The 26456-nt window shown below is 42.9% G+C and overlaps 1 protein-coding gene across 6 annotated transcripts in view; it reads left to right on the top strand.

Moving 5' to 3' along the window:
• ATP9B (ATPase phospholipid transporting 9B (putative)) overlaps positions 1-26456 on the top strand; it is a 155698-nt gene that overhangs the window by 13253 nt on the left and 115989 nt on the right. For 3 of the 6 annotated variants that reach the window (XM_031441712.2, XM_031441713.2, XM_031441714.2), the window contains exons 3-5: positions 7964-8114; positions 10780-10893; positions 17468-17576. In XM_031441712.2, the coding sequence (XP_031297572.2) occupies positions 7964-8114; positions 10780-10893; positions 17468-17576 (374 nt within the window). Of the gene's footprint in view, positions 1-7963; positions 8115-10779; positions 10894-17467; positions 17577-26456 lie in introns of those variants that run through there. The other 3 variants (XM_031441718.2, XM_031441723.2, XM_031441715.2) reach the window with 2 other exon arrangements.

Consider the following 26456-nt stretch of genomic DNA (forward strand, 5'->3'; position numbering starts at 1 on the left):
ATTTGCAGAAGTATGTTCTTACAACTGATTTGAATTCTGGGTCAGCTTGTGGGGTGGTATTCAGATGCGGACTCCCAGGGACTCCGAGGAACCCCTCAGTGGTTGGAGGCATAGAGTCTCAAGGCAGGTCTACGTGGGTTCACCAGCCCCTTTCAGCTTGCGGTCAGAGTTGCCTCTGCTTCGTCTTTCGTATCTGGTGTAAGCTTTCACATGAAGAGGGGATTTCATGGCTAAACAATGTTTTAGAAATTGCTGACTTGTGATACTAATAGTGTGTCAGTGGCTTTAAAAGTTTTTTTCTAGGTTAAATAGCCAATATTCCTGAAGTGTTCCTTGTGGGTACACACATAATTCTGGAGGTAATTTCTTTAACAGGTATTGGATTACACAGATTTTCTTTGTTTTTGGTTTTCTTGTTTCAGTTGTGATGCTTTGTGCTTTTCAAGGGATTTATCTGTTTTCAAGTTTATATTTAAATCTCCATGGTCTCGCTAGTGTGTGAGGCTCTGCAGGGGCGGCGTCTTCCAAACCCCTGATGCTGACGATGTGTCCCTCTCCCTTTTTTCAGTTATCTTGATAGGAGATTATTATCTTATTATTACCAGTTTTATTCTTTTCAGAGAGCCAAACTTCTGGTGTTTTCTTCTCTTTTGAAATTTTAAACTTTTACCTTGAAATAAGTTCAAACTTGAAATAAATTCACTTTTATTTTGAAATAAATTCAACCTTACAGAAAAGTGTAGAATGGTGCAGAGAATTCCTGTCTGTCCCTCCTACAGATTCACCAATTTTTAATGTTTTTGATTTATTTTATCATTCTGTTTATATCTCACTGTGATTTTCTGAGTCATTTCAGACTAGGTTGCTTTACATCTTAATACTTCCTTGTGTATTTCTTAGGAAGAAGTTGTTTTCTTACATAACCATCGTACAGTTACCAAACTCAGGAAATTTAACATCGTTACATTCTTTACACCTACTTTAAGTCCATATTCAGTCTTGTCCCTTGTCCCAGTAATGCCCATGGTAGCACATATTTTCTCTGCTACTGGATGTGGCCTTGAGGTGACACCCCTGTTAGTCTCCTTTAATCTGGAGTTGTTCTTAGTGTTTGTCATTGACATTTTTGAGGGCTACAGAGGGAGTATTCATGGACTGTTTCAGATTTTGGTTTGTCTGATCTTTTCTCACTGTTAGATTCAGGTTAACATCCTGTAAACATGCTGTGAACAATCATGTACAAGTTTGTGTGTGTGGACATGCATTTTCACTTCCCTGGGATAAATAAATGCCAAGGAGTACGATTGCTGGATTAGATGTTAGATGTATGTTTGTTTCTTAGCAAACTGCTGCCCATGGTGGCTGTGCCATTTTACATTCCCACCGGCTGCTTGTGAGAAACCCAGCATCTCTTCATCTTTGCCATCATTTGTTGTTGTCACTGTTGTTTTTTTTAGCTGTTACGATATGTGTGTAGTGATGGCTCATTGCGGTCTTCTGCATTTTCCAAATGACTAGTGAGGTTGTACATCGTGTTTGCCATTTGTGTATCTTCGTAAATGTCACTTCTTGTCTATTCCAGTTTCTAATTAGATCGTTTTTTTTTTTTTTATGTTGAATTTTGAGAGTTCCTTTTTCTTTTTTTGTTTGTGTATATTGTGCTTTTGGTGGCATGTCTAAACTTTTCACTAAGCACTGTGTCTTGGCAGTTTTTTCCTAAAAGTTTTATAGTTCTGCATTTTGTTGTTGTTAATTTTCTTATAAGGTAGGAGGTTTAGTTTGGGGTTCATTTCTGGCTCCAGCACTGCTGGTTGGAGAGACCCTCTTCCTTGCTGATTCTGTTAGCGCCTGTGGCAGCAGGCAGTCGGCTGCGCACGAGTGGGGCTCTCTGGGCCCTCTCCAGGGTCGCTGCTGCACTTGGTTGTCTGTGCGTCTGCCCTGCTAGTGCCGCTCCGTCTGCAGCACGTCCCTTTGTTAAGTCTGAAAATTGGGAAGACTGATCCCTCCTATTTTATTTTTCTCTTTCACGATTTTCTTAGCTTCAGTTCCACTGCCTTTCTGTAGAAGTTTTGGAGTAATCTTGGCCATACTTACAAAAACCTTTCTGGGATTTTGGTAGGAATTGTGTTTAACTTGTATATGCTAATTGCGAGGGATTGACATCTTTACTGCTTTGAATCTTTTAGATCATGAACATGCTATGTCTCACCATTTCTTTAGATACTTTGATCTTTTTTAATCAGCATTTTGTAGTTTTCAGCACGTAAGTCCTGTATCTATTGAATTTGCTCCTAAGTATTTTTTTCTTTCTTTTTTTTTTCCGGTGATTATAATTGGTATGGTATTTTAAATTTTGGTTCCCACGTGTTCATTGCTAGTGTATGGATCTATAGTTGATTTTCGTATATTTTTTATCCTACAACCTTGCCGAACTCACTTGTTAGTGCTAAGAGTGTTTTTGTAGATTTCTTGGCGTTCCCTGTATAGATAGCCATGTCATTTCCAAATAGGGATAGTTCTGTTTCTTCCTTTACAATCCGTTTGTCTTTTCTTTTCTTTTTCTTTTTTTTGCCTTAGGGGAATGGTTGGAGTACACACCACTACACTACTTAGGGGAGGTGGTGGTGAGAGTGCACACCCTCCTTGCCTGGTTCCCAGTCTAGGGAGAGAGCTTTCAGTATTTCACCAGTAAGTGTGATGTGAACTGTAGGTTCTTTTTTTTAACTGATTGCTTCATTAAAACTATTCAGTTTTCTTTTTAAAAATCTACCTGTAGTGGATCTAATACAAACAGTTCTGTCAGATCCACCTGGAGAGTAAGCTTGAGAGCCGTTATTGTTGTGACAGTGGAGGCCACTGGGAAGGATGGCGTCCCTAAAAATGTCAGTGGATGTGTGGTTTGGGTCTGTGGAGAGTGAAGGGAGGGGCGTCTGGGGAAAGGGCAGTTTGGAAAGGAAGACTAGTGATCCGGCTTCTCAGGTGGCAGAAGAAACAGGGAGGAAGGGTGAGGTAGTGAAGACGACTTTCATCCTTAACCGGGAACATGGGTTCCTGTAAGTGAGGAGGTGTCCAGGGTGCAGATGAGGGCTGAAAAAATTAGAGAATTGGTCATGCTTAGGTGGAGATCATCCATAATCAACAAAGGGAAGAATCAATAATCATGCATTTGTATTGAGCCTGGCATAATGTTATTACTGTTTGTCCATCAGGGAAAGACCTGAGCAGTTACAAAAGCGGCTGTGGGGGGGTGGGGGTGGTCGCTGCGGTGGGATGGTGGCCGGTGTGTGGCTGAGGACGCAGGTGCAGCAGAGGAGCTCGGGTGGTGCCGCGGTTACGGTGTGATGGCTGTGGTATGCAGGTCAGAGGTGCGTGTTCCTGAGTAGGGGTGGAGGGGGGGTGCTCTTTGAGATGAACTGTCTCAACACTGTTACAGCCAAGGACTGCAGAGCCCCTCTCGTGGTAGTGGAGGGCCTGCGCCTGAGTCGGGCTTGACAAGCCAGGGCCCTCGCTCTTTGCTCCCTGGGCTGGGAGTGATGCTAGGACAGGAGGTGTGCCCCGACGGGATGGGGCCTGGCTCCCGGCTGTGTGAACGCCTGTGCTCACCATCCTGAAGGGAACCACCTGCAGGTCACTGGGACGAGAAGGCCCAGGATCTGTATCTGACGGGTGAAGAGAATTCCTGGATAACAGAAAGTCGCTGAGAACCCTGAGGAGGTGACTACTGCTGGGCACGGAGCGGTGAGGACGTGGACGGTCTCATGTCAGTGTGTGGGCTTCCCGGGGGCCTAGTGTGCTTGGAAGTGGCACTTCCCTGTAACAGTCAGATACTGCCGAGGAGCGTGGACGTTGAATGCTGAGTACTTCTTTGAATTAATTACTTTTGGTCTTTTACAGGATTTTGTTTCTACCAAATGCAACATAGCCAAATTTCGGATTTTGTTTGTAATATTCCTTTTCTTAAGGAAAATATCAAGAACATATTTGAAAATGTAGATGTTGGCAGCAAAAGCTCCCATGTTTTGGGAACATTAAAACCACTCAGTAATATACTAGACACATGCATGAAGTCTTCGGCTCAGTGAGCTGTGACCCTTTGGAGCAGCTCACTGGCCTGTCGTGATGGGCTTCTCCCCATTGGCGTGGCGCTCGCCAGTGGACGTCTCCTTTTCCGCGGCTCAAGGTGCTGCCACGCTCCTCTCTTGTGCACTGGGCACCTGCTCTGCCAAGAAACTCTCATGGAAATTAAAAACTTCCCCTTACAGAACAAACAGTACATTTAGCAACTTAGATTGGTCTTCTTTTCTTTATTTCTTATAAATTTCCAGTTTTGAATATTTGCCAACCTATTTTCTGGATACCAGCTATTATAAAATTGTGTTACTAAGATTGTTAGATGATGGATCGAAGAGTAGAAGAGATATAAAATTGGTTTAATTGCAGGAGGAGAATGTTAGTGAATGTTGTGGTAAAGGTAGATAGCAAATAATATTAATGAGTTGTAAATATTTCAGTGTGTTTCTATTTATAGATTCTGTGAAAAGTAAGGCTTATTTTAAAATTATTCTTAATTTCAGGGGTTGAGTAGGCTATAATTTCTTCACGGCTGAAGAACTGCTTTCTCGTTTTTATCATATGGCAAAAATTCCAACTCTGATACGTTGAAAATACTTTCCTGTCACCTGTCTTCTAAAACTGTAGATGTCCTTCATGTGACTTACTGTGACGTGTACTGATAGGGAGTTCTCTCAGGGGGCGGAGCGGTTATGCCTTTCTTGCGAGATTTACATTTCACTCGCTGTCAGAAATCACTCTGTCCTTTCCCAAGTGGAGCCCCCGAATGGCATTTCCATGTGAAGGGCGGGGAGTATCAGGTGCTGGGATTACCCCGGTTCTGAAGGGCCTCTGCACTTGCAGTTACCCGCTGCACACTTGGCGTGCAGAAGCGTGGGCAAACGCTCGTCTTATGAGGGGACATCAGTGCTGTGTTGTTCTTGGCTTGGTGACCAAAGGTGCCTGTTGGATATGATCATTTTTGTTTTTGGAAGGGTGCTGTCTAGATTTTGGGAGTTATTGTGGCAACTTAAAATTTTAGAAGACGGGATCTTGGCATGTAAAGATGCTTTATTTAATTTTAGAGTGCTACTTTGATTATGGATGCATTCGTGAAAAGCTACCAATCCTAAAATGTTTTAAGAGAAAAGTGTATTTTATGCACTATTGGATTTAGTTTCAGTTTGACTTGACATTGTAAGGTGGTTTATATACTGATTCTGAATAATCAGTGCTGTGGAAAATGTTCAGTGTGCATAGAAACGTCCTTAGGTAAAGCTCCGGGTTCCTCTCCTCCAGGGCCTTCTCTGGTTCTCCCTCTCACTCACTGGTGTTTACCAGCATGTTTTACTCGTATTACTTTGCCCTCAACAATCGCCTATACTTTGGTTCTCCTCCTTAGCTCTGCAGTTCAGTCAGGCTTACACGTACGGCTTTTTTGGTTACAAGTATCTTCTTTATTTTGGGGTTTTTGTCCTTTGCTCTTAGCCCTAAAGTCACTTGCCTTCTCTTTCTGGTAGTTAGTTTCTGTCTGCATAATCCAGTGGCAGTTCTGGTGGAGCCCCAGGCTTTTAAAACTTCAAGCCTCTGTATTCATTTAGTTTTGCGAAGTAGTGTGTGATTTGATGGTGGCTCCCTAACTACTATGTGGTTCTGTCTTTACATGAGGAAATAGTAAGAAGACTTTGATTTGTTTGTAGTTATTAGTAGCAAAGTGTTGCAAATAATTCAGTTACACCTTGGAAGCCTGGCGTTGTTGCGGGGAGAGCACCAGAGGGAGGCGGGGCTCGGGCTCGGGCTCTGGTCTCAGCTCTGCTGAGTTGTTTCACTTGGGGAATCACTCAGCTCTCTGGCCTCTGATCTTCTCTCACGTGAGACGTGGGAGCTTGGCATCTGTGGCGTGGGGTTGCAGGTGTCCAAGACCGGGAGTGCCTGGTGTGGCAGGGTGGAGATGGGCCCTTCAGAGCTGCTGCTGAGAGCGCTGGGGGAAGGGCCCTCGTGGACGCTGGGCTGTTTGGGGCTGTGACTCTGGTAGAGGCAGACGTTGAGCAGTATGGTTTTGCATCCGCGGGTTAAGGTGGGTTGGGCTGGAGGGAAGCATCCTTGTAAGGGGGTTCAGGTCCTACTGTAAAAGTGTAAAAGCAACAGGAAAGTGAGAAATAGTACTCTGAAGCTTATTATCTTGTATTTGAAGACTCAATTTTGTTTCATTTGAGCAGAAACAAGGTCAGATATTACCAACATTTACCGAGGTCAACTTGACCAGCCCCCTTCCCCCACACCAAAGCCTAGTAAGGGTGGGAATACTTATTTTGACAGTCTTAAATCATTTGATAGTACTGTGGTTCACAACTGTTGGAAATTTATAAGTATACTTTATGTGTGGAGATGCTGTTCGTTTTGATTTATTTTTTTAACAGTGAGGGCAAGCGGTGATGAGAAATTTCTGTTCTTACAGAGTTGGGTCTTATCTGCTCTGGTCGAAGCAGGAGGCAGAGTTTGGGGAAGTTGCAGAGCTGACCTGCGCCGCATTCATGTGGCTTTCCTCAGCCCCACGTGGGTTGGATAGGGCCGCAAGGGAGCAATGCTTGAGGCTCCTTCAGGCGACAAGGCGTATGCCCACTGGGAGGACTGGGAGCTTCCAGAGGGCAGACCCCCTCCTTCCAGACTGAGGATCTTTTGAGCACAGCCAAGAGTTAGGTGGATATTCAGTAGGGTGATGCAGACTTCAGTTTAAACACATGCATCCCTCGTACAGGATGCTACTGGGAGTGACTTATAAAGTAACAGGTCTGAGTGTAAGGTGATTTCTAAAGAATCATGTCAGAATGACTGGAGTAAAGAGAAGACATGCAGTGATACTACGATGTAAGTCCTGATATGTCAACTCATTTTGTAATCATACGTTCTAAGACTGTCCTTGTCATGCAGAACTTCATGTTAACTTTTGAGCTTACTTGTCACAAAGTTAGGATTGTCTGCCTTATCCTTCTGGTTTGCTGTTCTAGCCTTGACTACGTCTAGAAGGTAATGTTTAACAACTTCTCTTCCCTTGATAAACCATTCTGAGCCTCTGCATTTTAGAAATTTTAATTAAACTGAATTATTAATACTGAAGTTTAAATTCATGATTACTTTAAGCTTAATAGAGGTAAATTTAATGTCTTTTCATCATTTTCTGAAGTATTTTGAGGCAAGTTATCCTCCTAGAAACTTTATCCTCTCTGCTCAAAAGTAGTGGTTTGTAAGTCCAGGAAGGGGAAGAGTTTGTGCTCCTGGAACCTGGCACTATTGGAACAAGGGTAGATTTATAATTAAAATGTTTATTGCATAGATGAAGATAGCTGTATGAAAATGCAATCAAGCTTTTATTACCATTAGAATATTCCATTAAACATTAGGATCCTTTCTAAATATTGAATGGAGCTTAAGTCTTCATTTTATATTAACGCTACTAGAAAAGTCATCTTTTAAGGAAGGAAAAAAGTGACTACCTGAGAGAAGAGAGGGTCGCATCCTAATTAATTGACATCTGAGAGCCTTTGTCATCAGATCACTGAGTGTGTATTGAGAATTGCCAATAACATATATGTGGCGATTCTTCCCTCAGAATGTAAAGCTTTGACTGCTGCAGAATGCTAAAGGTTAGGTTTTGCCAAGCAGAGGGTCTCACCAGGGAAGGTAATTTCCTTGAGGTTCTAGAAGTCACTGTACGCTCACTCAAGCCTTCCAGTGTTTCTATGTCAAACTTAGGTTAGTACAGCCGACCTGTTTTAAGAAAACTCCTGGAGATGAGCAGTAGATGTGCTGTTGGAGTCTGGTAAACGCAGAAACGATCACTGTGGGCTCTAGATATGCAGAATTGATTAAAACCTTTTAAAAAAGCACAATGTGTATTTTTTGTTTCATGCAGTTGCTGTGATTGGCTGATAAATATTTGTCAAAGAAAGAGAGAACTGAAAGCTCGCACAGTGTGGCTTGGATATCCGGAAAAGTGTGAAGAAAAACATCCCAGAAATTCTATAAAAAATCAAAAATACAATGTATTTACCTTTATACCTGGGGTAAGACCACCAAGTTCTTAAAAACGAGTTACCGATCAGAGATTGCTGATTCCTCTGCTTTCGTTTTCCTCTTGCTCATTCTGTCGTAGCCAAACCAGGTCCTTTTGCTTCTGAACCATGGTGTTTCGTGTAATTGTTAAATATACATTTTAATAGCCACATCATAGAATTCAGCTTAAGAAAATTTACAGTTAGATTATTGCCTTCAATTCCAGGTAAACATCACATTTATATTGTAGAAATAACCAAGTAAAACTAAATCAAATGAACAGAAAATAAGTCATAAATGTTGTTTGCCTGGGAATCTGTTTGGAGGGAAAAGTGGAATGCGTATGATGGTTGAAGCCTGTCCAGCCTTTCACCGTGAAAGTGGCTTTACACAAGTGTGAGTCAGCAGCAGTGCCTACAGGCAGTCACAGACGTCTCTTCTCCTCAGCATCGTACGTTCCAGCCCTTGCTGTGCTGTTACAGCAGAAGTTGTCTTTGATTAGGTATTATGCTGAATTTAAATTCTCAAGTTTAAGTATTTTGATTTTTTTTGTTCCAATGATATTTCTGGCTTAAATGATAAAACAGATTATGTGTGTTTAGAGTAGTTGAATAATTTTTGCTTGTTGTGCATCATTGCCCATTTTAGTAGATATATTTATTTTTCTGAAGGCAAAAGAAAGCTGGTACTGATTGTATTTCCATATCTAAGTTTTTGACACGTCCTAGGGATTAGCTGTTCTGCTGTTTTGCAGAAAGATCACTTGATTACGTGAAATGGGGGCTGCTTTGTCTTTGCTGTGTTTATTTTAATAATTATGCTGACTTTATGTTGGGCATTGATTACCCCTCACCGCCTGCCCCACACATCCAGTATCGGCAGATGCTTGGTATCTAGCCTGCGCCTTTATTAGAACACACAACGTGGCTCCATAACTGAAAGACTGACCTTCTGTCAGGACAGGCAGGTGTAAACTGTCCATCAGACGGGTGAACATTCTTACCTTTATTGAGTGAAGCTACTGTTTTCTCGTTAGGTTTAAATTATTAAATACTCACAGATTGGCTATGTGCTGTACATTTTCCTAAAGGCCACAGAGTTCACTCAGCAGACGGCAGTCTTGATTGCGGTGGTCTAAAAGTGGGCAGTGCAGCTGAGTTTTGATCCGAGTTAGTTCACACAGCCTGCCAGGATGGCTGTCCTGAAGAGACCTGTTGGTGTGTCTGTACAACTGTTACCGTAGGAATGACTTTTTTCTTAGATTGTCTCTTAAATTAGTCTTTTCATCTAAAACGTAGTATTTTAGAAACATTTGGTAATTGCACAGTAGGAATCTATGCCATTTTTAGCACGAATGGCAATTTCTGAATTGCTAATAGATATAATTTATGCTAACTGAGATTTTAAAGAAATCACTGAGGAAAAAGAGAACCTTCTTTCCTGCTGAGATTAATTTATGAAATGATTCAAAACAGTTTTAGACAGCAATTGAATGTGATTATGAATATAAATGTATTATCAATGTAACTGATTTTTCAGTCGCACACATGACTTTGTGATGATGCAGATAACTTCATTATATACAAACTACAGTTCCAGACCCTCTAAGTCAACAATAAGTACTTAACCCATTGCTCTGCTCTTGTTAAAGTTTCCATGCTTCCAAGTTGCATTAAAAATGGCATCCCAGGAGATTTTGATTTGCAATTTGCAAGTTTGTAAATTTATTGTAATTACAGTATGCTATTTGAGTTATTCTCATCTATAAACATGAGTTTTGTTCCATTTTGATTTTCAACTTAAATCTAATTTGAGGCATTTGTGAATAGAAGTCTATTAATATACTAGATCTTGGGTTTTCTTTCTTAATGATAATTCTATTTGAATTAAGAAACAAAACCAAAAAGTTACTGGATTTGCATTTCTAGAAGATTTTATTGAATGACTATTTTTATTTATGTTATATTTGAAAATACTGAAGATCCATTACCAAGAGATTCTAAAGAATATGCAGGTAACTGTCTTCCTGAAAATTGGTCTGTAATTTACACATTTTTATATTTTATCATCTCTTATACTTTGAGGGAAGTAAATACAGGAGGTTAAAGTAGTTTGTGAATTTTTGCCTGTATGTGATTTGCTTGTTTAGGCAGTCTTCTGTAAAGCTGCCTGGATGTCCATTGTCAAAAACATGGCTTTCATACTTGATTGTTTACCATTTCATAAATATAAGGTTAGGACCACTTGTTTAGATATTTCTGATTTGGTATGAAGAGATACATTTGTATATGTATGTTTACTGACTTACTAACATTGGGAAGGTTTTCCTGTCTCATTTGTTGACGTTCATATAAAGATCTACAGAAGGTGAGTGTGGAAAGCTGGAAAATTGTATTCAAGAAAGGAAAAAACTTTCAGATGTAGTTGAAAGTTCTAAATGTCTTTTTTTTTTTAGTTTATTTTAAATATAATTTGGGGATAATCTTACCTCTTTTTTTTTTGTAATTTAGCTATTAGAAAGCCACCATCAAAGTTAATAAATTTGTTGTGACTCAGGGCATAGTCTCACTGTTCGATGGAAAAGTAGTTAGATATTATGCTGATTTTAATTATTTAATTAAGGTTTTAAAGATTTTCCTGGAAGAGATTATGTTAATTTTTTCTTTTTCTTTTTAGGTTTTACATGAACAATTCAAGTTTTTCTTGAATCTCTATTTTCTGGTAGTATCCTGCTCACAGTTTGTACCAGCATTGAAAATAGGCTATCTCTACACCTACTGGGCTCCTCTGGTAAAAGAAAAGATTTTTGAAATTAAGTTAAATTGTTAAATATTTAAGATACAGTTTTAAGAGTTGAGATAGTTAAAAGATAAATTGATCAGATTTTTAAAATGTGATGTTGTCACTGTGTGTCACTGAGCTTTTGTCAGGAGGTTTTCCGGAGTCCTCTGCAGGCGTGTGAGGGCAGCCGCTGCTCTAGGTGCGCCGGGGAAGTTCCAGAGCACTTCTGCTGGCGGCGGGCCAGGGGTTCCTGTTTTGCCTTAGGGTGGCAGGCCTGGGTCCCCAGCCCAGCTCCCTGCTGTGCTGATTGTTGGGAATTGATGGTGTGAGTCCGCAGGGTCTGCTCAGTGACTCTCTGACATGCTGACTAATGGCAGGCTTTGCTGGTGACAGTTCTAAAGTATCTCACTGACATTCTGACAGTTTCTGGTGGACAGCTTGATGTGTAACATTTTTTTGAAGAGCAGATAATGTTGGTCATTGAATATTTCCATTTCAAACATGCTTTCTTGAAGGTTTTATGCTATTTACTGATAGTTTTCATTAATTTTGTGTTTATAGAGGTAAAGTGTATGTCTCCTTCCTTCCTTTCACCTGAAAAAAGGTGCTGCTTCCTTTGATTTGCTCCCTTCTGGGCAGATTACCAGCATCATCTGGGCAAGGAAACGTAGTGAGTGAAATTACTGCCATAGCAAGAGAGCAGTGCAGCACCCAGGTTTCCCACCAGGCTCTGCCCTCAGAGCTGGGCGCCGGAGCCGCGTGCTCTTGAGCTGACCTGTTGTGGTTTGTGCAGCTCTGCGTCCACAGGGGCTGTCCTCACAGACACCGCAGGGAGGACTAGGAGACTAGGTAGAAGTCAAGTTTACAGGACAGGTTGAGCCAGCCTCTCCCTCTCCTGTTCCTGTTCACACAGACTGCAGGGTAGCGTGGATCTGAGCAATGAAAGCGACTTCGTGTAATATAAATACAAACCTACTGCATAAACGAGTACCTTTTCCCCTTACGAGCCAGATTGAAAGAGACGTTGGTGATGATGTAAAGCTGCGATGATCATCCATTGTTGTGTAAACATGACTCCATGGAGCCTTGGTGGAGGATAGTGTGGTGATACATATATATATATATATATATAAATACCATAAAATGGATTCAGCATTTTTATTTGAGGAATTTATCTCAAATAATGGCCGGTCACAAAGTCTAAACAATGTGTTTACTAATGTCTGTTACTACTTTTGATGACAAGAATTATTTGAAAAGTCAAGTCAGGCAGTGAATTAACCATGCTGTATATGTCATGCATATGTTGGAATACTGTGTCACTGTGTCACTCTGAAAATGGTGTTTAGGAAAGGTATTTAATAACACTGAAGGTATATATATTAAAATAAACAGGAAAGAATGGGTTAAAATTTGTATAGAATGAAACACTCCATTCTTTGGTCACCAGCATTGAGTCCGTCTGTGTCCAGCAGTGCTGCGAGTGAGTAAGTGGTGAGTAGGACAAAGCCCCGTCCTGACGGAGCTTTTCTTTGGGGAGCAAGGCAGTGTAAATGGTGCTGCGGTGACAGGAAGCCTGCTACGAGCTGTGAAGAGAAAACGGGAAGCAGGACGGAGGGTCGAGAATGACGGGGATATTGTAGCAGCGTGGTCGGGGAGTCCCCGCGGTGGGGGCATCTGGATGAAGGAGAGGGAGTGGGCCGGGTCTGGGACAGCTGCTGCAGGCAGAGGGGCTGGGGCTGCAGGTGCCAGGCGTGCTGCTGGAGCGTGTGGGCGTGGGGCGGTGCTTGGAGAGAGGCCGGGAGGGCGGCGGCTCTCAGCTGTCACCCTGAGTGGGTTCGGGGCGTGTGTAGTGCATGCCGCAGGAGAGAGAACATTGAAACTTGAACCAGTTTCGAAGTTGACGTAAAAGCCACGTAGCCACGGAGAGGGAATGTCGGGGACTTTTCTTTCTTTTCTCTTCCTTTCTTGTCACTGGTGGTAACCTCTGTTCTGAATTGGAGATTAAACTGCTACTGCGTCTCTGAACAATTTTGCTGCTTACGTTTGCATCATTAAAACAAGGCGCAGCGTTTTGCGCTCTGTGACATTTTACGTGACGGCTGTCCTGCTACTATTTACACGCCCTTCTGCAGCCTTTTTGGCTTTACGCTGGTTTAGGACGTTGTTCCAGGTGGACATGCATGTAACTGTTGTTCCGTTTGTCACTTCTCTGAAGTACTCCGCTGTATGAAGTTATTGCAGTGGACTCGCCTGTCCTCCTGGGAAAGGAGACTTTGAGGTGGTTTCTGACTGTCCTGGTCGCAGACTGCTGCGCTGTCAGTCTGCCTGCGAGGCCACCCTGCCGTGCACGTGCCCAAGGCCCTGTTGCTGCGTGTGCCCTCCTTTAAAGAGTGCTGCTTATTTCTTCCGTTTTCTAATAAAAGCAGCCTAGCATTACCGAAGTTTTAGAACATAGCAACAACTTGCTAGTGCTGAAAACACAGCTTATTGGTGCTTTTCATGTGTTATATCTGGCCCCCCTTTTCTATCCCCAACTGTACGCAGTTAAATATTATTTCTACCTTGGATTAAATTCATTCTAACTTAAAGAATGAGTATCTGAGAACACAAAGTCTTCTTAAAAATCTAAAGTAAAACACGGTCATTTGTATTTTGCTTTTGTCTTTTGCCTGTACTAACTCTGATTTAGGTATCTTTTAACCAAAGACAATGCTGTCTTTAGATGGATTCTTTGTGAAGAACTCCACACTGTCTGGTGACAGAGCTGATCCGTCGGCCAGGCCTGGGCTGAGTGCACATGCCCACGTCGCCCTCTCCATGTCCTCTGTGCTCTGAGGGGTGCTCGCTTCCAGCTCTGGCTTGGATTTTAAGTCCTTTCACTTGAATTGTTAGCCGCAGGCTTTTTGTAGTACGTTATCATTTGTCTGACATGTGAAAATAAACTTTCTTGTGTCTAGATGAGTACCTCAGTAAGAACCTCAGTGTTCCCGTAAGGGATCCTGCTGCTCTGCTGTGATTGTGTTAGTGCTCCGAAGAGAAGTGGGAAGCCCAAGGTCTTCCATGTGAGGCGTGCTTACTGTGGCCTTCTGACGTCCCGGCCCGCTTCCCTCCTGCTCTGACATCGCGCCCGCAGACCTCAAAATCAGTCTGCTTTTTTAAACGGTTTCCTTTTGTTCCTTGGTTTGGTGGAGGCCACAATTGAAGCCTTCGCTCATATAATAAATAGTGAAGATTTGTTAGTGTCTGTGCTTGTGTTCTTTGTAAACATTTTAACCTTCGATTTAGCAAAAAAATCTCAAAAAGTTGCTGCGCACATTAGGCCCACCTTCAGATCCACCAAGCAGACTTAGGGTATATTGGTTCTTTGATCCAGGCTCACCTCAGAAACCTTTTAAATTTCTGAGAATTTAGATACTATCTACAGAATGTCTTTTTGAAATTAATCTAGGCCAAGGTAAAGAACCTTCAACCTAAGGCGTGTGTATTTTTAACCAGAGGGAGTGTTGGTGGCTTCTCCCTCTGTGCCCGCCGTGCCCGGGCCTGTGACAGTGCGTGTCCTGTACACACGCTTACGGTTTCGACCTCTGTTCTCTGCATGCTCTCTAAGGTTCTGTAATTTTTCTCAGAAAAGGAATCAGTTAGCATTTCCAGATTTCTCCTGGCTAAAACCTGCCGGTAAAACGTAAAATCTTATGTCCGATGTCCATTAATTTAAACAAAAAAACAGGTTACTTCAAACTTCATCCCTCTGCTCTCTGTCTAGAATTGGGATGTTTCTGGAAACAGTGATAGCTTAATTAATAATCTTTCTTTTTCATTTACTCCTGGCAGTGTTATTCACTGGCTTCAGTCCTAAACTAATTTCTGTTATGTTTTCCTGTATCATGGAAGAGTAAATGAAAATAAAGTGATCTCATTACATTGTTGTATCCGAGTGAAGATTACCTTTCATATTATTCAGGTTTTGGAGCAGCTTTTCAAGGCAAAGCTAGAGTAATCAGAGAACCAAACCAGATTTAATGCTTCATCAGAATTAATAAGGTGGAATAGATATATCCTTACAAAAAATTTTTAGATGCAGAAAACACGGATTTTTAATCTCTACATCTTCCACGTGAAATATATTCCTGGTTCTGTGTTAATACAGAATTGAAAACCAAATAGGCTGGGTAGGTGAGAAATCAGTCTAATGAAGACTTGATTTTAAGACTCCTTCTCTGTTCGCGCTTTCTGTGAACGTCTCTGTGCACCGGGGGTGTGGGGAAAGCACAAACAGCAGACTCCCACCTCCCAGAGACGGCCCCTGTGCCCCTGTGCCGTGAGCCGTGTGACCTGGCAGGGTTCCCTTTTCTCTTTGTGTTTGGGTTTCCTTATCTGTAAATCAGAGCTAAGGGGACACATCTTATAAGGCTTTTGTGACATTTAAGATACAGCTCATTTAACATGGGTAGGAGTGTCTGGCGTCTTACAATCCCTCAAAGGTAAACTAGAGTATTTTTTTCTCTTTACTAAATTCTGTATTGTTTGGGCACTTACTCCACATGGCTCCTGGGTTATCTGGGGAGAGAGAAGCAAGAATTCCCTGCCCTCTGACACAAGACTTCAGCGCAGGCTCGGGGTAGGCCACGCTGGACGGTCTCGTCATCCAGTCTGAGGCTTGTGCTCCAGCTCACACCCCAACCGGCTGGTGCTGAAGTCGTGGGAAGGCCCAGAGGCTCCTGCAGGAAGCCTTGTGTACCCAGATCTCCCATGAACCACCAGCCTGTAAGACCTCAGAAGGTCTGCATTTGAAAGTAGAGGCCCTTTGTTGTAGATGCCCATGGCTAAGAGGGAGATGGTGGCATCGACTCACCTCTGCTTGGATCTGCTTTATGTTCCTGGCCAGCCATGGGGCCTTTCCTCGAGACTGGTGTGCTGGAGAGGGGCGTGGTGGGGCGGGGCTGACCCCTCGTGCTGCTGCTGGTCCTGCTGTCTGTTACATGTCCAGACAACCCTTAGACTTGAACGTGGCCTGGAGCAGCTCGTACTTGTCAGCAGTCCTTGCCTGTAACCAGGGCTCTTTCCTCTTAGGGGCTTGTCGCTCCTGTGTTCAACGCTGGGACCGGCCCCTCTTGGGCAGGTCTGCTCTGCTCTGAGTGCGTTGGAAGGGGGAGCTTACTTTCACTCCCTGAGGTCTTAGAAGCGTTAGGGGCTGGCACAGTTTTGTGGTTCATAAGTTACTAAATTCAGCGTTGACTTTTGCTGACTTTAAGCCGCAGGAGAGTGAAAGCATCGTTAAGCGGGTGGTGAGGCTGAGGTCTGTCTGCTCTTAAGGCTGTGCATCAGTGAGAGGAGCATAAATGGGGGCTGTTGGAAGTTCCAGACTGGGAGTGGCTGGGGCTCATCCCTGGGCCACATGTTTGTCACATTCAAATTGTAGAGGATACTCCGGTGACTGTGGTTGGATGACTTGAAGGGGAGCGAGGCTGGAGGCGCGAGGCAGGCGCAGGAGTGATGGTGGAGGTGCAGATGGAGGAAACGTGCCTGAGACGTGTTTGGGCAGCACAGTCAGCACTGGTGATGAGTGACGGAGCGATGAAGGTCAGGGAGGAGTTGGGACACCCGTCACAGGTGGTGGCTGCGCCGCACAGGTCAAGGGAGACGGCTGATGGGTGTGTGGACGGAGGCCAGAGCCCCATCGGACTTCAGGAGAGACTGCATTCAGTAGACATCAGGAACACCCTCCAACGACCCACTTTATCTAGCCTGTTGGTTATACAGGAAAAACCCAAACCCTAGAATAACAGATTATTGTATTTTCAATGGAAGTTCATCCAGTGTTGTATCATTTACGAAGCCGACTGGAGCACGTTTGTCAGTGATGTGAAGCCTACTGAAGGGGTCTCTGTAATCATAGGGAGATTGATGTGAAGAACATTATTGTATTATGTGTCAGAAGATACACTTGTAGCCTTTTAAGAAGGTGGGCTTTAGCCATGTGCTAGTGGTGTAACAGATTTCGCAATGGATTATAAGCGTACCAAAGTTTATTTCAGTAGCATCAGACAAACCTATTCAGGTTTTACTTAAACAGTGAGTGAAAAAGAGCACCGCATCTGTGCCCTCCGGGGCAGCGGCGGCGTGGTGCACGGTGCACGTGGTGGATGAACCGCGTGCAAGTGTCACACCGGGGTGCTGTCTTGTGTCCCTAAGTGCTTTCATTCTGTCGGAAAGAGTTAAGTGCAGATAGCACACGATTTTTCTGGTAGTTTTATTAATTTGATGTTAGAACACCTGAGTGCTCTAAATGTAATTCATGGGTTTATTGAAAATAATTTCTTGGGGGTTTACTAAGTATTTTCTGATGTTTAGCTTGAAGTACATTTTAAGATGTGAATTTTTAAAATTTTCTCGGGTTTAGTAAAAATTGTAAATCTTTTACTGTGCATTGCTATGTTCCTTTTGTAGTATTTGTTACTTTTTATCTTTTTTCTCATTTATTTTATATTTTAGAACTAATATAAATTGAAGAAAAAAATAAAACTAAATAGTAAAATTTTCCCTTACTTCCTCAAATATGGTGTTTTTCCTTGTTTCATAGGGGTTTGTCTTGGCTGTTACTATCACAAGGGAAGCAATTGATGAATTTCGGCGTTTTCAGCGAGACAAGGAAGTGAATTCACAGCTATACAGCAAGCTTACAATAAGAGGTTAGCAAGACACTTTTAATCCAGTTTATCATCGTTTAATGTAGTCATCATTTCAGAGTAAAACTAAATGCAAGAAAACGTCTTAATTTTGAAAATAATTTTAAGTGACTGTTATCTAATTTCCTTATAACGTTATAATGCATACAACTTCAGGATAGATTTTTATTCATTCTCTAGATGCTTGGACGTATGTGTGTATGAATATAAACATGTACACACACACTTAAACACACCCACGCACACACACACATACACTAATAATTATAGATTGTGCTCTGTTACAGTTTGTGTATAATGCATGTGTGCTCAGACACACGTGAAGCCCAGCTGGTGTGTGCACATTTTCTGTGAAGCATAATAGCCCTTCTTCTAGTCTCTGTGCATTGTGTTTTGGACACAGTCATCAAGGTCGGACATCTGGTGCCATGGCCTTAAACTACACTTTAGGAAAAGGTCTTTGAGCCCCTAAAACAAATGTTGTGATTCAAAGTGATGAATGACGTATGCCAGTTTCCCCGCAACCTTTCAGGGCTTTAACCCTTGCTTAGTTCATGCTTTTGAGAGTTGTTTATTTGGTTTTCAGTCCATTGTAGAAAAGGAGCAGTATAGTAGGAAGAGAGTAGGTGAAGCTGTTGCAGTCAATCGGTGACAGTAGAGAGTGACAGTGGAACCTTGACAATGAGGGAGGTGTTGACAGACTAAATGGATACTCATAATAACTCGGAGCCTGTTTGAAAATGGAGAATTGTAGAGTGGATTTTGTATTTTGTTTGTGCATGGACGTTTGTACAATGAATTATTTATTTGAAACAATCTTGTTGAAAAAATTTTTTTACAATTTATTGGAATATTTTTCACATAACATAAAATTTATCCATTTAAAGTATACAGTTTCGTTGGTCTTGTTAGAGCCATGGAGTTGTGAAACTGTCACCATCTAATTTCAGAACATTTGTAACTGTGTAGAGAGAGGCTCTGAATCTGTGTAGCAGTTGCTTCCCGCTCTTGCCCCTTCCCCACCCCACTGCAGCCCCCGGCCACCACTGATGTGCTGTGTCTCTGTGGAGTCGCCTCCTCTAGACAGTCGTGTGGGCAGTCACGCAGTGTGTGCACTGTTGCCACTGGCTTCCTGCGCTCGGCATCCTGTTTGCAAGGTCACTCACGGTGGAGCTTGTACCGCACGTGGCTTCTGTAGTTGCCAGATAATGTGACACACCGCGTGGATGAACAGTTAGGGTGTTCCTACTGTTAGGCTATAGTAAATAATGCTGTTACGAACATTTGTGTACAAGTTCTGTGTGAATATTGTTTTCATTTCTTTTGTATATGTATCTAAGCATGAAGCTACTGGATTTTATGGTAATTCCGTGTTTTTAAGGAATTGCCAAAGTATTTTCATAATTGGCTACACCGTTTTACGTTCTCACCAGCAACATGTGAGAGTTGTAGTCTCTCCACATCTTAACAACACTTGTTCTTGTCTGACTTTTTGATTGCAGCCGTCCTAGTGGGTGCGGAGCAGTATCTCACTTCCCTGATGACTAATGATGCTGAACATCTTTTTGGGTGCTTGTTGGCAGTTTGTATATCTTCTTTGGAGAAACGTTTATTCAGATTCTTTGCCTACTTCTTAACTGGGTTAGTTGTTTTAATTACTGATTTGTAGGAGTTCTTTATATATTGTAGCTTTGAGTCCCTTGTTAGATCATGATCTGGAAATATATTGTCTCATTCTGTGGGCTGTATTTTCTCTTTCTTGATGGTGTCATCTGATGCAGAAAAGGTTTTAGTTTTCATGAAGTTCAACTTTTCTATTTTTTCTTTTGTTGCTTATGTTTTGGGGTTGTAGCTAAGAAACAGTCTGCCAGCCCAAGGTTACAGAAATCTACTTCTGTATTTTCTTCTGAGAGTTTTATAGTTTTAGCCCTTACATTCAGATCTGTGGTCCACTTTCATTTCATATTTTGTGTATGGTGTGTGGTGTGGCTTCACAGTCTTCTGCTGTGAATGCCAGGTTGTCCCAGTATCATTTGTTGAAAACATTAGTCTTTTTCAATTGAGTTGAAAAATTAACTATTCACAAGCTTCGATGCTTAAGACAGTGGCGCAGTAGAGGAAAGATATGTTGCAGAAAATAGGTGAGCTTTAGTTTTGGGGAGAAGAATCCCGAGAATGACCTGGTCAGCTAGGTGTCATTTTGGTTTGTCTTTTTTAGAATATGCTTTAGACCCTGGCATGTATTTTAAGTTGTTTTGTATTGTGGCACTTGGGCTGAGCAGAGACTTGTTTCTGTGTACTGACTTTTCATTCAGAAATAAATGGTGTGGCGGCGTCAGCAAACGTGACGGAGTAGGCAGCTCCACAGATGGAGCAGAAACTGGCGAAACTAGCTCAGTCAGAGCTCCACAGCTTCGACGTGACTGTTGCCTCCAGGAAGAGGTGACCTAAAAGTAGTAGGAAAGTGTTTGGTGCTCTCACTTGCCCTTGCCCGCCTCCCCATCGTGGCACCGTCTTGAACACAGCAGCAGCCTCGCTCTGGGTTTGGGCCCCTGGACCCTGGCTCTGAAGGACATGGAGCAGAGCTCACTTGCAGAGAACTGCGTTTGTCTGTCCAGCCTGTCTGGGGCTGCTTGAAGGACTGACCCAGTTTACTCGTCTGTCTTTCACCTAACTTGGAGCTCAGGGCAGAAAAGCTAAGATGCTGCAGGCATTTCTTCTTCTGTGAGGCTGAGGAGTAGCCGCAGTAGCCAGGGAAGGTTACAGCTGGGACACACACACTGTAGTGTCAAATCCAGGCAGGAAACACGAGTGAGAGAAAAAGGTGCTCCTGTTAACTGGGGAATTTTGAAAGCCACATTCAAGGCCAGAGCTGGGTGCCCACTCAGAAAAGACCTGCGAAGGCCCTCTGACCAATCTCTAGGCTCAGTGCCAGCAGAAGTGAAGGCTGAGGCAGAGTTGTAGACATCCTGACCAAGTGTCAGAATCCCAGCCCAGAGCCTCCGTCTGCAAAGGCTGGGAGATGATCTCCCTTCCCTTCGTCCCCTTCCCTCTCTCCCCCCCTTCCCCCTCCCCCCTTCTCCCCTCCCCCCTCCCTCCCTCCCTTCACGCCCTCCCTTTCTCCTCACCTGCAAGGAAATCTCTTTCAAACACTGGCTGAACACAGGCTAGCATCAGAAAGCCTTGAGAGACCATACAGGACAAAGAGTACACATGCTTCACAAAAATAGTTTAGAAAAGTTGCTAAATGTACGTGGCTGCAGCATACACCAATCAACAAAACAAGCCCCGAAGAGGGGAGACGCCTCGTTTCCTGAGTTACCGGGTGATCATTCTCAGAATGCGCATGTACTCAGTGCTTTAGCAGATAGGACACGTTCAGAGGTCTTCGTTGCTCTGTTTGTGTTTTAGTCAGCCGCCAGACCTCAGCTGGACTACGTCATGTCACTCACCGTTCGCACATTTCCCAAGTGTAGGCCCGAAGTTAACACGAAGCTTCATCCAGCTGGTGGCGGTTGTTTTCCTGCTTCCCCGTGTGTCTTGGCTACCTTTACTAGTTCTGGCCGTGCGTTGTTTAACATGCCTTCAGGTATTCAAACACAGGACAGAGAGGAGAGTGTCCGTGCCTCGAGCCTTATGTTAATTACGTGTGTGTGTGAACGTGGGAGAGAACATTTGTGTATTTACATGTTTCTTGTGGACCTGTGCGGAGCGCAGGAAGAGACGACCTTCTTTACTCCTGTGTATTTTAGCATCTTTGATTCATGTCATCCACACTGTGTTGTCCTGCACTTGCTAATGTTCTTACTGTTTTTTTACATTAAAAAGATTTTTATGAAATGTCTCAATGAAATTTTGTCATCTTTCATTGAAATTTACTCCATTTGTGAGTCATAATTATTCCTTGAAAATCGAGAGATTTTAAAATCCCTCTTGAGTGCCTTTTACATCTTGTCTGTGCATTTTGTCATTTACACTAACCTCCCTCTCGCCTGGTCTGAGCAGCATGTTAAAGTCATCCATCCCAGTATTCGTTGAGGAACATCCAGCATACATTACTGCATTTTTGCTCTGCAGTGGTGTTTGCCAGGCACAGACGCTTCGGAGTTATTGTCTCATGGGCTGAGTTCTCTGAGGCTGTGGGGGGGGGGGGGTGGGTATGTCTCCTCAGTCTGGACGTGTGTATGCGGGAGCAGATACGTACCCTCATTAAGCACATAGTCAACATTTTCTTAGGTCACCCTGGGAAGACGTGTATGAATTCATTTCTCCATGATATTAAACTTTTAACATTTTTTAATACATTGTTTGGATTTTAGGGCCTGGAACCTGTGTGACCTAACTTTAAAAATTGGTGGCTAGCACCGGTACCTTGTCCCACAGCTGGGCGCTGCATGTACGTCTGTGTCTGGTAGTGCCCTCCACGTCCCTCCATGGTCGGCGTTAATTGCTCCGCTGGTTGCCCTTAGTGACTGGACGCCCCGCCCCGCGCTCTTGCGCTGTCTCTGAGGCCCATGGCAGGCGCTCAGCTTGCCGCGTGAGTGAGTGAGTGAGTGAGTGAGTGAGTGAGGAGTGAGTGCACGTGGAGCCTCTGGACCAGGTGGGAAGAGTGTCAGCCTGACGGGTGCTGCCCGGGGGGGGGGGGGGGGGCTCTGGCCCTCGGCTCCAGTGGCCGCCCCTCCCCGGCTCCTAGAGTCCTGCCCCCCTGGGATGGAGCGGGTTTAACTTGCCAGTGAGGTGGAAAATGCTCTCACTGTGTTTGCTTGCTTCTCACCTGTAACACTTCACTGTTCGTTTCTTAACTTTTATGAAAATTTATTCACCCTTTGTTCCTATGGTCATCTTTACCAATTATTTCTGTGCTCAGATAAATTTATCACATGTGGCAAATATTTTTATCTTGTTTGATTAATTTTTTTGAGATGTAGATAAATTTGTAATTTTTATGTAGGCGGATCTAATGATCTTTTCGTTTATGGTTTTATTTTCATTTTAGAGAGCCCATTCAGTCCCAGTGCAGGTGGATGTTTTAACCTCCTCATGGCGTTTCTAGTTTTACTCCTTTTGCAATTTTCCATGTAAACTATGTTTTATGTGGAGAAGGGATCTACTTTTTTTCCCTCAAATGCTCAGTTACTTTAAAACCAGTTACTGAAGTTACTCAATTTCTTCCCTCAGATCGTTGAGAAATATGTTGGATTTGTGTGGGCCCTGTCCTCTGCGTTCTGTTCTGCTCCACTGATTCATCCAAATTTCCCTGCCAGTTCCTCACCAGTTTTAAACGGTGTCTCTGTGTGGTACACTCTGCTGTCGTGGGAAACCTCTCCTTTCCTCCCTTCTTCCCTCCTGATACCAGTTGTTTGTATTTTTCATTTTTCTCTTGTGTTCTCTTGACACACTATAAATATGCGGTCACTGGGAGCTTTCCCTTCCACTCCTGCGTTCGGCCCGCACAGCTGTCTTGCATCTCCATCTGCTGGTCTCCCGTCTTCCCGAGCGTTAGATCAGCTTCCCTGCAGGAGCATTTGAGAAGGAAGCCGCTGTCACGTGGGTTATTGCAGAACTAGGGGACACAGGAGACTGGGGGCAGTTTTGAACTGTGTTTGGCTCCTACCTCTCTCAATTCTAACATAACTGTATACACTCAAGCAGGACGTTTGGATTTTTATACATTTGTAAGCACATGAGAGTAAGACTGCCTTTTTTGTACTTCTGATGTTAGTGATTCAGAGTCTTAGAATTTGATTACGAACCATTTAAATTAACAGTATTTTGTATCTTAACTGTTGGTAGATATTTAAGAAGTCTGTGTGACTACAGAAAAGACAGATTAGAAATTACTTTTATGCAAATAAGAAAGGATTTAATGAAGACTTTGAAGGGTATCCTTTCCCTAATAATACCATATAATTTCCATTTGTATCTGTTAGTTGATAACATATTTAATATTTGAGATACTTATTAAAAGCTTTGAACCATTGTAATTTTCAGCAAAATCCTTATCTGGTGAATGCAGTGAATTACTGTTGATACTTATTCCAGTGCTTAGTGCTGCGTAAAGCTTTAGGCGAAAGGTGCGTGCGCTGGTGGGCTGTGAAGTCCGCAGGGGCAGCCTCCTCGGGCAGCTACTGACCTCTGTTGGTAATGACACCGATGGTGCCGACTGCGTTGGCCCGTGAGGTCGTTCAGAGGGGACTGGTTGGCTAATGTGATTTATCTAGTGAACAACATTCAGTGTTTTACCTTTACATATTTCTTATCACAATGTAATATTTCATTATTGCAGTATTTTTTCTAAAGCTGTCCAACTCTTTTTTACTGATAGAAAAGGAAAAATATTGATGGTGTTTAATTTGAGCGTCTTAATTTTTTTGTTATTGCTGGAGAATGTTTTAAAAAAAAACACTGGTCATTGGCAGTAGATGTTTGAGAGTGAAACCGGTTACTTTGGGCAGGGTACTCTATGGTCCTTCCCCTCTAGGCTGTGGTACTTCTTTTATTTCCTAGTCCCTTTGTTGGTGTGGTTTATGCCATGTTGCCTTATGGAATCTTATTAGGATATAAGTTCCATGAGGGTAGACCTCAGCCTGTCCTGTCCCACTTTGTCCCCAGCAGGTATCTGGGAGGGTGTCCATGTCCCTCGAGAAAATCCTGGCGACCTCAGCTTCACCCTCAGAGGTCAGGGGTAGCCTATGCCCTCCCACCCTCAGCCAGGGTCACAGTGAAGCCCTGAGCCCTCTGGCCTCCCAGCCTGAGTGCAGTCCAGCCCTGCATATCCCGGGACTGGCCTCGGGGACCTTGGTCTTTGTTCATGTCACGGACTCTGTCACTCTTCACCTTCGGCATTTTAATTACCACGAGTTACGGTACATCTTCATTCTTACCCCTGCCCTTTTCCCACTGTGCCTCTGGAATTCAGGTCCCTTTGTCATCTGAACCTTTCTATCAGTAGACCCCTCTGAGTGCTCCTTCTTGCTTTCATTAAAACGTGGCTCTTCTCTGAGGTCCTGCCTCCTCTGCAGCCCTCTTTTTTTTTTTCTTTAATTGAAGTGCAGTCGTTACATGTGTTGATTTCTGGTGCACAGCGTAATGTCCCAGTAATGCATATACATACATATATTTGTTTCATATTCTTTTTCATTAAAGGTCATTACAAGATATTGAATATAGTTCCCTGTTCTATACAGAAGAAATTTGTGTTTTGTCGATTTTTATATATAGTGGTTAACATTTGTGAATCTCAAACTCCCAAATTTATCTTTTTCCCACCCCCTTCCCCCTGGTAACTGTAAGATTGTTTATTATGTGAGTCTGTTTCTGTTTTGTAGATGAGTTCATTCGTGTCCTCTTTTTTCTTTCTTTCTTTTTTTTTTTTTTAGATTCCACATGAGTGGATATATGGTCTTTCTCTTTCTGGCTTGCTTCACCTGGAATGACGATCTCCAGCTCCATCCAGGTTGCTGCAAATGGCCTTATTTTATTCTTTTTTGTGGCTGAGCAGTACTCCATGTCTGAATACCCACAGCTGCTTCATCCAGCCGTCGGTCGGTCGGTGGGTGTGCAGGTTGCTCCCCTGTCTTGGCTGCTGTAAGCGGTGCCCCTGCAGCCCTCTTAAATGGTCATTGTTTTTCTCCTGTGGCCTTAGGGCCACTTGACCTGGAATTAGAGTCCCTTCCTCTCTTTTTAGCTTATTCCCTTTTGTACATGACTCCAGCTGTTTTTCAGCCGCGAGTTCATTGATGTCAAATCTTCCTGCTGTTCTTGCCCCTTTGATGTTCTGGTTGATGACGTCCAGTTTATCAGTTTTTTCCTTAATTTTTTGCTTTTGATCTCCTATCTGAGACCTCTTTGCCTAACTCAAGCTCACAGAGATTTTGTTAACTTTCTCCGATGTTTCTTCTTCTAGTTCCTTGGTTTTAGGATTTACATTTTTTGGTACATCTCTCTTTTGAGTAAAGTTTTTGTATTGGTACAAGGTGTCAGTGTTGTTCCTAGCACCATTTTTTGAAAAAAGTGATCCTTTTCCCACCACATTGCCTTACACTTTTGTCAACAATCAGTTGTCTGTCCTGAGTGGGTTTATTTCTGGACTCTCTTCACTCTGTTGGTCTGTTTGCTCTCTTCTTGCTAATACCGGCTCTTGTGATTACTGTTGCTTTGCAATAATTCTTGAAGTCAGGTAGTATTTGCCCTCCAACTTTGTTTTCCATGTTCAGAGTTGTTTTGGCCGGTCTAGAGCCTTTGTGTTTCCATGACTTTTAGAATCAGTTTGTCAATTTCTGTTCTAAAAAGCCTCCTGGGATTTTGATTGGAATTGCATTGAATCTATAGATAAATTTGGGGGAGAATTGACATCTTAATAACATTAATTCTTCTGATCCATGAATGAAATACATCTCTTCCTTTATTTAGGTGTTTCAAAATTTCTCTCAGCAGTATTTTTTTTTAGAGTATATGTTTCTCTTAAAATACAATATACTATAATACTTACTACTATAATGTAATACAAAACTTGTTTCCTAACTACCCACTTGGCTTCAAAGTCTGTTGTAAACAGTCTCCTCCCTCCAAACTCACTTAAAGTGTCAGGAGAGTGGGGGAGAGTGCGATGCCCACTCAGGCATGAAGATGAGCCGGACGGGACGGCCTCTGGTGAAGCAGGCGGGCGTCTGCCCGGGAAGCAGTACCTGTTGATCTGGTGTCGGCCCTCTGGAGTGTGCCTTACCTGTGCTCAGAGTCTTTCCTTTAAAAGTTGCTTAATTATCTCCCACTCTTACCCTGTCCCTTTGTGTGTGTTTTGTTGGGAAATAAGTAATTAATACATTTTATCCTTATTTGATAATATCTATGTCTAGTTAGATGTGGCTTATGCGGTTATGTTCT

Source organism: Camelus dromedarius, chromosome 28 (assembly GCF_036321535.1).
Source record: "Camelus dromedarius isolate mCamDro1 chromosome 28, mCamDro1.pat, whole genome shotgun sequence".
Classification (NCBI taxonomy): domain Eukaryota; kingdom Metazoa; phylum Chordata; class Mammalia; order Artiodactyla; family Camelidae; genus Camelus; species Camelus dromedarius.